This window comes from Malaclemys terrapin, chromosome 6, assembly GCF_027887155.1.
Source record: "Malaclemys terrapin pileata isolate rMalTer1 chromosome 6, rMalTer1.hap1, whole genome shotgun sequence".
In the NCBI taxonomy this organism is placed as follows: Eukaryota; Metazoa; Chordata; order Testudines; family Emydidae; genus Malaclemys; species Malaclemys terrapin.
In genome coordinates, this window is record NC_071510.1 from 86,155,118 (window position 1) to 86,170,685 (window position 15,568).

General features: G+C 41.2%; 1 protein-coding gene across 6 annotated transcripts in view; it reads left to right on the forward strand.

Moving 5' to 3' along the window:
- Positions 1–15,568, forward strand: part of ARHGEF28 (Rho guanine nucleotide exchange factor 28) — a 190,044-nt gene that overhangs the window by 3,475 nt on the left and 171,001 nt on the right. For all 6 annotated transcript variants that reach the window (XM_054031958.1, XM_054031956.1, XM_054031953.1 and 3 more), the window contains exon 2: positions 15,177–15,220. In XM_054031958.1, the coding sequence (XP_053887933.1) occupies positions 15,188–15,220 (33 nt within the window). In that variant the 5' untranslated portion in view covers positions 15,177–15,187. The remainder of the gene's footprint in view (positions 1–15,176; positions 15,221–15,568) is intronic.

Sequence of the window (15,568 nt, forward strand, 5' to 3'; positions counted from 1 at the left end):
CAGAGATCTGGCTTCAGTTCCCACCTTTGCCACAGACCTCCTGTGTGGCTTTGGGTCAGTCACTTAATACTTCTGGGCCCTAATTTCCAATCTGTAAAATGGGTTGATAATACTGTAGACTCTTTGGGGCATATACTCTTACTTAGTATGTGTTTGTACAATGCTTAGTAGAAAGGGGCTAGTAGGTGCTATTATAATACCAATAATAAAAATGATACCTGTACTGCTAGATTTCATCTTATCATAGTCAAAGGTTATGGTCAAGTGATGAATTTCTGGAAATACTTATTTACACTGAAAGATCCTTTATTCTAGCAGCAGTAGTTGGTGATGACATGATACTGAACCCAGGTTGTTCAGCAGGCTCTTCAGGTTTATTAAAAATGCATCAAACTGTATTTTATTGGTTCAATATGGTTTATGGTTTTTACTGTAGAGATGTAAAGCTTCCTAAGTCACCAAAATCACAGCCATGCTTCGTTGCTTTTACTTGCACAAGCAAGACTTTGGAGAAAGCTGCTCTATCTTGTGGCCTGGTGCAAGGTAAAATATAAAAGGAACATAAAACAAACCTTCTGCCGAGCGCCCAGCTTAGATCCTGGCTATGCGTTGCACAGATATAGGGAAGGGAAGGGGGGCTCAAGGGAGGAATTCTCCCTGTTCCCACAGGCAGCTGAGCCATTCTGGTGCAATGTATCAGCCTCCATGGGCCCTTACGTAGCTGTACTTGGTGGATGATGGGAGAACTTGCATGCTGCTACGCAGGCAGCAACATAGAGCAGAGCTCCATGCTGTACACAGGGTGCACACGCTGATACATTTGAAGTCTTTAAAAACACAAGAATTTTCCTATTGACTCTTCAGATTCTGCCTCAAAATCTCTCTTCAGCCTGGCACATTAACGTTTAATGTTCACTATAATAATAAAATCCTGGTCTCTGAGCAACTCCGTTTCCCCACACCCATTCACTCTCCATAAATCATTTTCCAACCAGCCATACCACTTCTATAGCTGCTACCTGTGTGATGTACTGCAGTCTGCATAGATGCATTGTACTTGCATTTATAGACGGTAGTCAAATGTGATGAGGTCTGTGATATTTTCATATACAAGACCCAAAATAGGTTACAAAACAATTTAACAGTCCTGAAAGGAGAAGTGGATCCAGCAACAGTAGTTAGAAGGATAACTTAAACGGCTCAGTCTCTGCACACAGCTCCTATTGATAGCATTTGGACCATCTCCATGGAGCAAGAGCAACACACAGCTTTAGGCTTATATCTGCATCACCCAAACACTTGCAGTCATTGTGGCAGTTATATTAACATTCACTGGGCCAAGGTGGATGAGAGAACCTTCACTACATTTCTAGAACTTAGATATTTTTAGACAACAGAAAAGATGATTTCTTATTCCAGCTATCAACTAATGTGTGACTCCCTTCATTAATATAAAAGTAAGGGGTTCACACAACTCTTGTGTGATGCCTGCTTAGGTGATGCAGGTGTCTGAGGCAAAATTGAAGAAAGAGACCATATTATCAGGAGTGTGTGGTTTGTATGGTAGAAATTGATCTATTTTACTAGTGCCTTATCTAGAGATTGGGAAATGCTATTGTACATCAAAAAGCAAATTAACTGTTGTTGCGTTAAGATCATTTGAGCTGAGTTACATAGTTTTGAAAACAATGGACTCAGTTTTCAGAAGTGGCTTCCTAGAATGCAGATTCCTTATTTGCATGCATATATGAACACTTAGGTGGACAGTTCATAATTTTGTACACCCAAGAGCCCATTTGCAAATGCAGACCACAGGATTTGCACATGCATTTCAGATCTACATTTGACAATTTGTGTCTGTCTATACCCAAACATTTAATTTATAGTGTAACTTTGTAATAAAAATTGTATTTAGTATACTTGTAAATCAGCTCACATATATTGCTACAACCACAGCTTTTCATGCATCTAAACTTCCCTAGATGTCACTTCTCCACTCTATCTACTGATTGTGTTTTACTCCTTTTGGTTCTGAATCGCTTTTCTAAGCATCTTGACACTTTTCAGATAGAGTTTCAATATTTTCTTCAAAGTTGTACATTGATAACTGTTTAAAAATATATATTGATTTTTAACTTACTACAGACTTTTTGATCCATATGATCACTTACAGTCTGAGTATCATTAAGATGGATACTGAAAGCCATAAACCAGGAGTTTCTCAAACTTGGGATTGTGACCCCTCAGGGGGTCACGAGGTTATTACGTGGGGGGTCACGAGCTGTCAGTTTCCACCCCCAAAGCCTGTTTTGCCTCCCGTATTGCATTTACAATAGTGTTAAATATAAAAAATTGTGGTTTTAATTTATAAGTGGGGGGGGGTTGCACTCATAGGCTTGTTGTGTGAAAGGGGTCACCAATACAAAAGTTTGAGAACCACTGCCATAAACAACACACTGAATTGTATTTATGATCAGAAAGAGACAATTTAAAAATAATGCCATCTTACCCAACCAAATCTGCTCCCTGCAACACTCTGAGTCGTATCTGATGACTTTACTGACATAAATGTTACTATTACTTACTTCTTGATTGCTCTGCAATGCTAACGTGGCCATGGGAGAGTGAACAGAAATCTGTTCTGCCTCATAAACAATTATGTTAATGATGCAAGCAAGTTTAAATGGCAGAAACGTTATTACTAATGACGGCGTGTGAATAAAACAACCACACCTTGATTCTTAGAGCTCAGGTTGGATTTGCAGTGCTGGCAGTTGACTGGGAGGGGAGAGATTTCCATAGTGCTGCCGCATTTTAAGGAAGATAGCAGGAAAAGTAGATTAGTCTGCTACAGTCCAGGACTGAATATGTATCTTTTGTGAGCCTTCGTACATCTACAGCTCATGCTAAGGAGGAATGGATTTACCTCCAGCCCTTCTTGTGGAACTTTCAAACTCTCACTTGCAGAGCTCATGAGGAGAGGGCAGAGCAAAGGGAACCTTCATTCTTAGGAAATTAGTTCTGCAAGAGGGGGAAGAGAAGGGGTGGGTGGCTGCTGGAAGAGCTTGTGGATTTTGAAAAACCTGAAGGCGTTTCCTAGCAAAAAAGACCCCTTCAACCTGCAGTTAAAATTGAAAGCATGTATTGCTTTAGGTCAGGGGTTCTCAAACTTCACTGTACTGTGACCCCTGCATGATTACTGCATATTACACCTCTACCCCGATATAACACGGCCCGATATAACATGAATTCAGATATAACGTGGTAAAGCAGTGCTCTGGGGAGGCGGGGCTGTGCACTCTGGTGGATCAAAGCAAGTTCGATATAACGCGGTTTCACCTATAAAGAGGTAAGATTTTTTTGGCTCCCGAGGACAGCGTTATATCGGGGTAGAGGTGTACTGCATGATCCCAGGAGCAGGGACCAAAGTCGAAGCCTGAGCCCTATCGCAATGGGCGGGGTGGACAAAGCCCAAGGCCTTCAGCCCTGGATGGGGGGACTGTAGCCTGGGCCGCGCCGACCAGGGCTAAAGCTGAAGCCTGAGCCCTGCCACCCAGGGCTGAAGTGAAAGTATGCAGATATATAACTAAAGTTACCCAAACACCTTAGCTCCACTCCATAGCGTCACCCTCAGAACAAGACAGAATGCTGAGACAACCTTATGTCAACATAGATGTATTTCAACAATTCCTGATTTAGACAAATAGCATACCCAAAGCAGCCTTTCCCACTGCTCAAAAAGGCGGATGAACTGCAAATTATGAAAGTGTCATGAGACACACAGCTAGTATAGCTTGCTATAGAAACCTCCTAAACTTTATTCATGAAGTTAGAGCACTTATATGGAAAAGTCAAAGGTTAAAGAGGTGATGAACCATCACACTTAGTATTAGATTATATGTTTGAACAAAGTTATAAAAGCAGTGTTCTAGGAATCACTTATTCAGTACTCTTACAAGGGCAGAGTTTTTATGATACCTCCTGCCTATGACTGTGAGCTTTGTGGGACCCTTATGAGAAATGATGGAGAAAGAAAGATTGGTTTTAATGGTGGTACAAAATTATTGCCCCAGTACAATGGCTTCTTTAGTATTTAAAATATCTTCATCAATAGGCTGGTGCCTTCTAAAACTGTTAGAAAAAACACTCTTAAAAAGTAACACGGCTTCCAAAACTGGTACTAAAGGAGCAAGAATGGTACACTGGGAGTCTGGCAATGCTATAGGAACAACATTTAGTTGGTTTAAGTGATCTTAACTATACATATATATACTTTTTTTTAATAAATAAGGTGTAACAGCCTTAAATTTTCAAACAACTCCCATTTTTATTTTGGCTCTTTAAATATTTTCTCTGCAATGCAACACAAAATAGTGGTGGCTTTAGCTAATGAAAGCATTAGTATGTTAACTGAGCAGTGAATTGGGTGATAATCTTCAGGAAGATAAGTAATCTTTTATTTTAGTCCCAAATAAGATGCGAAGTGTGTTTCTCTTGTTGATATGAACAGTGTTGTAAAAGAAATTTTAGCTGAGTTTCTCCAGTTGCTTGTTTTCAAGAGCAGACTAGTGCAAAGTGAGGTGATCAAAACCTATGCAAGCTGCTTCCTTATACATTTATAGGCAAGGGATTATTTTACTTCTAAATTTAAATAATATTAGAATGAAGTAAATGACTTCAAGGCTGGTAGATGTTCCCCCCTCTCCTCCCACTTCATGCTATGTATCTTCATCAGAATTAGAATTAAGACTGATTTGAAAAACCTTGGTTATAATGGTACAAATCCATGCATTTTGGAATTAAATAGTCATCATATGCTTGCTTCAACTGGCTACTTTTTTTCTGTCACTGAATTATTTTAAGATCTTTTAGTTTTGGTCCAGGACAAGAAGCTGTGCATAAAAGTACATTCTGTACTGAATAAGATCTGATCTCTGTGCAGTGTGTCCTGACAGTCAGGAAACAATGATAGTGCCTTTTGGTATATAATGTATTGTGGTTCATTTGCCACATATGTTGCAATAAAGCAGTTACGTACGGCCAGCAGTATTTTATTGGAAATCTCTGGTTTTATAAGCACCACTCAGAATCTAATAATTTTGTATAAGGGGCAATAAGGGTATCATGGGTAAGGGGGGGGGTGTATTTGTGCAGTGGAAGTATTTTCTTGCCTCCTAATGACCTTTACATTGGCCACTATTGTTAAAATATAAAGACTCCTTTTGTTTCATGTTGCTCTTAATCTATCAAAAATCAAATTTGGGGTGCTGGCCTCTAAAATAATCAGGGCCGGCTCTAGGTTTTTTGCCGCCCCAAGCAAAAAAAATTTTGGTTGCCCCCCGTCCCAGCCCTGGGCTCCTCGCTGGACCCGCCCTGCTGCCCCAGCTCTGGGCTCCCTCATTCCCCCCCCCCCCACCATTGCCCCCCCCCACACCTCCTGCCGCCCCAGCCATGGGCTCTCTTCCCCTCCCCTCCCCCCCCCCCCCCGCACCTTCCTTCCGCCACAGCCCTGGGTCACTGGTAACTCGCTCCCACGGCAGGTCATTCAGCAGGAATTTTAGATGTGCACAGCACACAGACAGGATTGGTTCCCATATGGTTACAGAACTGCAGTAAAGTGGAACAATTTTCAGCTTGTGTGATTGGAGGATATCTGGATGCATATTATAAGACTGTCCTACATAAGTGAAGAAAAGTTGAGGTGCCTTTATTATTCTTTTGTTCCTCTCTTTCTTTCTATGGGGAATTTGACAATGCAATATCACTGTCTTCCTTTTAAACAAAGAAACAAAAAAGGCAATGGCTGTTGAAAATAGCAATTCCAGTCCTAATAACCACTGGGAAGCATTTCTTGCTCAATTTTATCCTACTTTTTCTACAGCAAGTTACAGTGGATCAGTATATTTCATTTGGGAGAAATGAAGTAACAGCTGCCCAAACTGAGCTTGAGCACTCCTGAATTCTGAGGTGTTCAAATCTGGAAGGCAGGTGCTGGGGGAGGAGGCTGTGGCTCTGCGGGGGAGCACGGCAGCATGTATGCAGCAGTGTGTCTGGCGCTGCGTGGAGCCAGACACGCTGGTCTGAGTGGCACAGTAAGGGGGCTGGGGAGTTGGATGGGGTGGAGGTTCGGTGGGGGGCGGGCACGGAGAAGGAGGGGTTAGATGGGTCAGGGGTTGGGGGGGGCAGTCAGGGGACAGGCAGCGGTTGGATAGGCATGGGAGTCCCGAGGGTTTGTCAGGGGACAGATAGGGGGTGGGGTTCTAGGGGTGAAGTTGGGGGGGTCTCAGGAAGGGGCATTTGGGGACAAGGAGAAGGGAGGCTTAGATAGGGGGTGGGATCCTGGGGGGCAGTTAGGGGCAGGGGTCCCAGGAGGGAGTGATCAGGGGACAGGGAGCAGGATGGGTTGGGGTTTCTGTGGGGGGCAGTCAGAGGGAGTGGATTGGGGCAGGGTGGGGCTACCCTCCCTCCCTGTGGAGTGTCCTATTTTTTGAATGTTAAAATATGGTATCCCTACCTTCACAGTGCAGCTCTCCAATCACTGCAGCATGAGGTCTCAGCTACCTCACTCCCTCCCCCTCTTTCCTGTTGGTAGTGGCCAAGGGAATGCTGGGAAATGTAGTTCTTTCCCTGCTCCAGGGCTGGCTCTATAGGCAGGGAGCTAACCAAGGAACTACAGCTCCCAGGGGCCCCTGTTGGTTCTTAGCTCCCATGCTGGATCCCTGCCACCCCTGCAAATGGGCTGCTTCAAGCACATGCTTGGTTTGCTGGTACTTAGAGCCGCCCCTGAAAATAATAATAGGACTTGTATTCCTCAAAAGTGTTTTACAAACATGTATTAAAGTATGGGGTGTCACAATCATGGAAATGAGGTATACATTCAAAAAGAAGAACAGGAGTACTTGTGGCACCTTAGAGACTAACAAATTTATTAGAGCATAAGCTTTCGTGGACTACAGCCCACTTCTTCGGATGCATATAGAATGGAACATATAATGAGGAGATATATATACACACATACAGAGAGCATAAACAGGTGGGAGTTGTCTTACCAACTCTGAGAGGCCAATTAATTAAGAGGAAAAAAAAAAAAAAAAAAAAAAACTTTTGAAGTGATAATCAAGCTAGCCGAGTACAGACAGTGTGATAAGAAGTGTGAGAGTACTTACAAGGGGAGATAGTCAACGTTTGTAATGGCTCAGCCATTCCCAGTCCTTATTCAAACCGGAGTTGATTGTGTCTAGTTTGCATATCAATTCTAGCTCTGCAGTCTCTCTTTGGAGTCTGTTTTTGAAGTTTTTCTGTTGTAATATAGCCACCCGCAGGTCTGTCACTGAATGACCAGACAGGTTAAAGTGTTCTCCCACTGGTTTTTGAGTATTTTGATTCCTGATGTCAGATTTGTGTCCATTAATTCTTTTGCGTAGAGACTGTCCGGTTTGGCCAATGTACATGGCAGAGGGGCATTGCTGGCACATGATGGCATATATCACATTGGTAGATGTGCAGGTGAACGAGCCCCTGATGGTATGGCTGATGTGATTAGGTCCTATGATGTCGTCACTTGAATGGATATGTGGACAGAGTTGGCATCGGGGTTTGTTACAAGGATAGGTTCCTGGGTTAGTGGTTTTGTTCAGTGATGTGTGGTTGCTGGTGAGTATTTGCTTTAGGTTGGGGGGTTGTCTGTAAGCGAGAACAGGTCTGTCTCCCAAGATCTGTGAGAGTAAAGGATCATCTTTCAGGATAGGTTGTAGATCTCTGATGATGCGCTGGAGAGGTTTTAGTTGGGGGCTGAAGGTGACAGCTAGTGGTGTTCTGTTATTTTCTTTGTTGGGCCTGTCTTGTAGGAGGTGACTTCTGGGTACTCGCCTGGCTCTGTCAATCTGTTTTTTCACTTCAGCAGGTGGGTATTGTAGTTTTAAGAATGCTTGATAGAGATCTTGTAGGTGCTTGTCTCTATCCGAGGGATTGGAGCAAATGCGGTTATATCTTAGAGCTTGGCTGTAGACAATGGATCGTGTGGTGTGTCCTGGATGGAAGCTAAAACCTCTCCAGCGCATCATCAGAGATCTACAACCTATCCTGAAAGATGATCCTTTACTCTCACAGATCTTGGGAGACAGACCTGTCCTCGCTTACAGACAACCCCCCAACCTAAAGCAAATACTCACCAGCAACCACACATCACTGAACAAAACCACTAACCCAGGAACCTATCCTTGTAACAAACCCCGATGCCAACTCTGTCCACATATCCATTCAAGTGACGACATCATAGGACCTAATCACATCAGCCATACCATCAGGGGCTCGTTCACCTGCACATCTACCAATGTGATATATGCCATCATGTGCCAGCAATGCCCCTCTGCCATGTACATTGGCCAAACCGGACAGTCTCTACGCAAAAGAATTAATGGACACAAATCTGACATCAGGAATCAAAATACTCAAAAACCAGTGGGAGAACACTTTAACCTGTCTGGTCATTCAGTGACAGACCTGCGGGTGGCTATATTACAACAGAAAAACTTCAAAAACAGACTCCAAAGAGAGACTGCAGAGCTAGAATTGATATGCAAACTAGACACAATCAACTCCGGTTTGAATAAGGACTGGGAATGGCTGAGCCATTACAAACGTTGACTATCTCCCCTTGTAAGTACTCTCACACTTCTTATCACACTGTCTGTACTCGGCTAGCTTGATTATCACTTCAAAAGTTTTTTTTTTTTTTTTTTTTTTTTTCCTCTTAATTAATTGGCCTCTCAGAGTTGGTAAGACAACTCCCACCTGTTTATGCTCTCTGTATGTGTGTGTATATATATCTCCTCATTATATGTTCCATTCTATATGCATCCAAAGAAGTGGGCTGTAGTCCACGAAAGCTTATGCTCTAATAAATTTGTTAGTCTCTAAGGTGCCACAAGTACTCCTGTTCTTCTTTTTGCGGATACAGACTAACACGGCTGTTACTCTGAAACCTATACATTCAAAGGCACTCATGGCTTTTAACTGCAGGTTTATTTTCACAGGTCAGCATTTTGATTTTAATAATTTACACTACAAATTATGGGATGACAATAGGTCTGTGTGGTACAGAGGTGTTGGACTATTATGCAAAAAGGAACATATAAATGTTATTGTGTCTACACACATAACTTTGTATTCTACATACAGGTTAAAAGGCAATAGAATATGAATTTAATTTCTTTTATATTATACTTTATTCTGAAAGGCCTACAAACACTAAATGACTGATGCCCCAATTCTGATTCTGAATCTGATCCAGGCAGTCCGACTGTTTACCTGTGTGTAGCCCCAAGTTTAATGGTGCAGCAGTTTGCCTCTCTTGGATCACAGTGCAGGATCGGGGCCTAAATCCTCTACTTATGTACTTCATTTATTTATCTTAGGAGTAAACATCTCATTTTTGGGGAAGGTGAGGCTCAAATACTGAGTTGCAGGCCAACTTGTGGGATCAGGGCCTTTGACTTTGGGTCAGGAAATATGTCCTTCTCTGTTTAGAAAGCATCTAACACACAGTAGGTGCTGCTGCAATCCAAATAATAGTCTCAGAAAATTCTCCTTGAAAAAAACACCATTAATAAAGTAAATTGGCCGTCCGATGATCACCTTGTCAAGCACGATAAAAGGCATTATTGCTGGAATTTCTCCTGTGTACTTTCCATTATCTAATTTCTCTAGTATGTACAAACTGAAAAGGTTTGATAGCAGAAACCTTTTCCATTAAGGTGTTTTCAGCATGACACACTTCCATTCACATTTTCTAGTGACAGATTTCCTTCCCAGGTCCCTCCGGTACTTGGGAAAAACACAGTTAAAAACTAGAAGTAGTGGTGTATTAAAAAAACAAAAAAACAAAACAAAAAAAAACCCCCCTGAAATATAATTTAAGATTCTTGTAAAGTAAATATTTAAAAATTGTTAAAATATATCTTAACTACGATAAAAGTAATAAACATTCTTAACCATCTCAAGTAGGTTAGGACACACAAAATTCCATTTCCATTGGGGAAAGTGGCAAATTAGACATTTTCAAAACTCTTGTTGGGTAAATTCTATTCTTTAAAACTTTGGGGATAATCACTGATAGACTTTACCTTGAGATAGAATTTACCTACAACAATTCTGAAATTCACAGATTTCCCATTCGCTCCAGTGGTAAGATAGTGTACATTGATGTACTTGGTGCAGATTTTCTTAGATAAAGAGTAGGTATTCAGCTATACTGTACAATAAGCCTGTGCCTTGGACTTCTCCAAATTATGGCACATAATCACGCAAAATTTTTTGTCAAGTTCACTACTGAACTGACTCAAATTTGCATTTAATGAGGAAAGATCTGATTTATAGGCTGATCCTGCCACTATTGAAGTTAAGGGGAGTTTGACTTCAGTGGGAGAAGGATGAAATTGGAAATGGTGGTTTTTTAGGCCCAAATCCTTCCCAATTCTCTCTCCCATCACACAGATTGACCCTGACACAAGGGAACTCATGTAGTTCTGCTATGTGGAGGGATGTGTGTATGCCAGGAAACTGCATGGGGTCTGCACTCATTTTGCTCAGCGCAGCTACTCCTTAGTGCCTCTCAGTGCAATTGTGTGCAGTTGGTCTATGGTGGCAGTTTGGCTTGCACTAGAGAATCTGCTGTTTCATGAATCCTCCAGAGTTGGTGGGTGATGTGGTGTCAGGACCCTGGAAATTTCCATTCCTTAGGCTGTGATTGCATTCCTTTTGTAGTGACTGCAGAGCAACTTTGTTCTGGTTCCATGGCTGTGGTGGGAGGATTTCTCCCGTAGTCATAGAATGATAGAAATGCAGGGCTGGAAGGGACCACAGAAGGTCGTCTACTCTATTCTGCCATGCTGAGCAAGATGAAGTACACCTCAACCATCCCTGAAAGGTGGTTTGTTTAGCCTGTTCCTAAAAACTTTCAATGGTGGGAATTCCACAGCCTCCCGAGGTAAACTGTTCCAGAGCTTAATAGTTTTATAGTTAGACATTTTCCCTAGTATCTAACCTGAATCTCCCTTCCTGCAAAATATGCTGATTACTACTTATCCTACTTTAAGTGGACAGGGAGAACAATTGATTACCATTCCCTCTGTAACAGCCCTCAACATATTTGAAGACTGCTATCATGTCGCCCTTCAGCCTTCTCTTCTCTAGACTAAAGTGCCTAATTCTTTCAACCTTTCCTCATATGTCATGTTTTCCAAACTTTTTATCATTTCTGTTGCTCTCCTTTGAACTCTCTTTAATTTGTTCATATGTGTCTTACAGTGTGGTGCCCGAAACTGGACCCAGTACTCCAGCTGAGGCTTCACCAGTGATGAATAGAATGGAACAATTACCTCCAATGTCTTGTAGGCCAGGGGTTCTCAACCTTTTTCTTTCTGAACCCCCGTGCCCCCCCAATGTTATAAAAACTCCATGGTCCACCTGTGCCACAACAACTGGTTTTCTGCATATAAAAGACAGGGCCAGCATTAAGGGGCATCAACCATGGTAATTGCCTGGCGCCCCATGAGACCGAGGCCCCCATGAAACTACACTGCTCAGGCTTCAGCTTCAGCCCTGGGTGACGTGACTCAGGGACCTGGCTTCAGTCCCATGTGGTGGGGCTTTGGCTGTCTGCTCTGGGCCCCAGCGAATCTAATGCTGGCCCTGCTTGATGGACCCCCTGAAACCTACTCGTGGTTCCTCAGGGGGCCCCAGACCCCTGAGGTTGAGAACCATGGTTGTAGACAACACTTCTGCTAACATATCCCAGAATGACATTTGCCTTTTTTGCAGCAGCATCACATTGTTGGCTCATATTCAATTTGTGATCTGCTATAACCTCCAGATCCTTTTTGGTAGTACTACTGCCTAGCTAGTTATTTCCAATTTTGTAGCTGTGCATTTGATTTTTTCCTTCCTAAATATAGTGCTTTGCATTTGTTTTTAGTGAATTTCAATGATTCCCAGCAGCCAGGTGAGTGAATTGGGCTAAGCACTGCGGGGAAGACTTGGATCATTTGTGCGGAACTTTTTCTAAACAACAACTGCCATCAAAACAAATGTGAAAGAAACAGCAAGGCAGAACTGTTTGCTTAGAACGTATTATAATATATGTTGACGTTAACAAGTTCCTATGTGGGAAGTGAAAAGAGGTTCAATTAAGTGCCCTTTTGTTTCTAGGAAACACCATTAAAAGTTGGTGATTATAAGGTTTGTTTATAGACAATCACAAGTATGTTTTAAACCAATACAGCCAGCATTCTACACCACGTTTAACATTTTCATAAGGCCAGGCAGTTTGCAGGTTATGGGTATATATTAGAAGAATATAAAAATACTAGTAGAACTGCCTGCTTGAGAAATTGATCTTTGTGTAAATAAATTTAAAATTTAGATGTTATTGAGTTCTGCGAGTTTGTTCTTGTAACTCAGTGACGCATTAGGAATTCAATAAAAATTGTGTGTGTTTTTGATCTTCATATGGGTATACATCTCATGTGAGCAAGAGCATAGGTCAAATTCAAGGCCTCATTGGAAATGTAATAGCCTCTTAGTATGTTAATTGTGATTTACATTTTTGAAGTGACAGGTTTCAGAGTAGTAGCCGTGTTAGTCTGTATCCGCAAAAAGAACAGGAGTACTTGTGGCACCTTAGAGACTAACAAATTTATTAGAGCATAATGGACTACAGCCCATGAAAGCTTATGCTCTAATGTTTTTGAAGTGCTATACAAACAAATATTAACCAATTAATGCTAATAATTGGAAGGCTTGGTTAGTAAGCATCATTTATTAGGGGAAATTGCCATTCAAATGATCTACTGTATTTATATTATTATTTGTCTCTATGGCATCAACATTATGCTAGACACTTTACGTGTGGATATGAAGAGCAGATCCCTGTCCTGAAGAGCCTATGATCTAAATAGCATATAATTAAAGCATGAGGGAATGTGTGTGCTAGGTCCATGTTTTTAGTGAATTTTATTTATTGTGTGTGCTGTATACATGTTATGAACTTCACTTCCTAATAAATGAAGAGTTGTACAAGTCTGACCATTTGCACAACCATAATCCCCAAATTAGGTACTAAATTATGCCTCCCCTTGCATAAATGCACTGGAATAGGGAGAGGGCATAGGGAGCCCTGCCTTTCCCATCCCTCTGTGCACTCATGCAGAACGAGAGAGGGTTGGTGTATATCTCTTGGAATTATATCTATTGTGTGACCATAATTAGATGCATGTTTTGTTTTATTGAGATGCTACTACGATTTATGTGAGGGTCAGGGTTCATGTTGTAAAAGAGGTTGTGTGGGTTTAAGTCTGATGGTCTGTGAACTCCTTTATGAACATGGACAATTTGAGATTAATAGGTTCCCTAGACAATAAAAGAGAAACATTGTGGAGATTCTGCTAGCTGGCATGTTACAGCTCAAAAGCAGATGTGACATGCCTTTCATTTCATTGTCATGCATGACACCAAATGATGCAGTTTTTGCTGACTTGTTTATAAATATAACATGTTGGTGGCAATAACTATGGTTTGATGAGAAATCCAAGATAGCAGGTAATGGGCTTCATCCTTTCTGAAATATGACACTTTTGGAAAACAGTGTATTTGATAATTCCTCAAGAAACAACTTTTTGGGTTACCTTTCGTAACCCTCTTTAGTCTGCACAAACATGAGTGTGCTTCAGATGTTAATCTCAGTTTGGGTCAGATTCAGGGCTGGCTGCAAAATAACTAAAGAACCTTATCTGTGTTTGGCAGTCAGAACAAGGCACCTTGAAACCAACTTCCTCCTCCCCCCCCCCCCCCAAGAAAACAAAACAAGATCTTCTATCGGAGTGTAGCTATTGACTAAATATTGACTTCATTTGACTACTGTTTGGGAGGGGTTAGTAGGCGATGCCTGACCTGTTAATCCAGACGATTTCAAAACGAATACGATATAGGGGGAGATCTACAAAGCTTATGGTGTGAAAGACTGGCCTTGGTTTGATGTTTGCGCTCAATGTGCTTGCAAAGGATTTTGCCTTTTTGTCAAAATTGTGTGAAAATCAAAACAGCAGCATGCCCAGTTTTGCTTGTGTGCATATGAAAAGATGGGCTGTATGAGACTAGTATAAATAAACAGTTTGCTAAAGAAGTTTTGTGTTCATGGTGGAAACTCTGTAAGTAAATTTTGCAGTATGTAAAAGGGGAAACATTCCAATTATATCTGACTCATAGAAGGTTATGCAGATGCGTGAACAGGCTGTGCAGCACATAATCATATTATTACTGGAAAGGGTTCAACTTTAACAACACAGCCACATCCGAGTTGAGCGCGCCTCCTTTTAGGACAGGCTTTCTGTTCTGTTTTGGTGAGTTGAGGAAGAGGATTTGTAAGTATGTTTGTCCGCCTGGGCTTTCTAAAGGCTTGGTTGCTTCCAGGTTGATTTTTTTCCAATTTTTTTAAAAAATGTTATTTTTAGGGAATGGTCTCTGTGGATGCATCAGAGAAGGAAATCAAAATATAATACTAGAAACCAGTGTTACCTCGACTATATTAAAATAATAATAATTGAAATTGATCATCTAAAATGCATTTGTTAAATTACTCTAAGCAGTTGCTTGTCACTTTAGATGCTTTTTTAGACAGCCAATGACAGACTGAAGCCGGTGGGGTTCTTAAATGAAGAAGTTAAAAAAAAAATACCCCAAAACTGGACACTTGATTTTTGGTGTTAAATACAAGAGTAGGTGCAACTACATCCCTGGATCAAATTTACAATTTCTTTCTCTGCCTCTGTTGTTAATATTGACAGTAAGTGAAGTATTAAAACTTGTTGATTATATCATCTTGGTGGCTGGACTCAGAAATGTTCACTCACCTGTTTAGTTTACTGTGTACAATAAAGAAAAAAAAAACCACAGCATATTAACTAGAAACAACCCCTCCTCCAGTAATAAACATTTATTTCTTTTCCCTGTGAGGTAAGAAAATGGAGAAGAACTGCACATTTGATAAAGTTAGTCTCTTAATGTCCTCATTCTGGAAGATATTCAGACACCATGGTGACTGGAGTGCTATAAGAACCTGAATAGTATCCGTGCCCTGTGATTCAGTGTGTGATAATTACTCTGGTTTATTCTGTTTGTAGATGCTGTAACAATGAAGCTGAGCTGCACTGAAGTACCTCTTTATGTAAGTTCTACAACATTAGGCTTTTGCCCTAAGAGGCTCTTTCTTTTGGATAACAGCTTATTCAAGGCGAATAATGAAACAGAAAGCTGTTCTCTGGCTGACTGAGGCTTTAGGCCACTGAATGTTACTGTCCAATTCAGGCGTTTCTGGGGATAGTGCTCTTTAAATATTATGGCTCACATTGTTGAAGTCAGTTTAAAATTATTTTCCCTTCATGGTCATTATTTTAGATTTTCTTAATTTTAGTACTTAGAAACATAGATAATATTTAGGGAGGGAAAACAGTTACTCCATAGTTTAAAGTTGCAACTGTGTTTCTGCTATAAACCCAAATTTTTCATTGTCCCC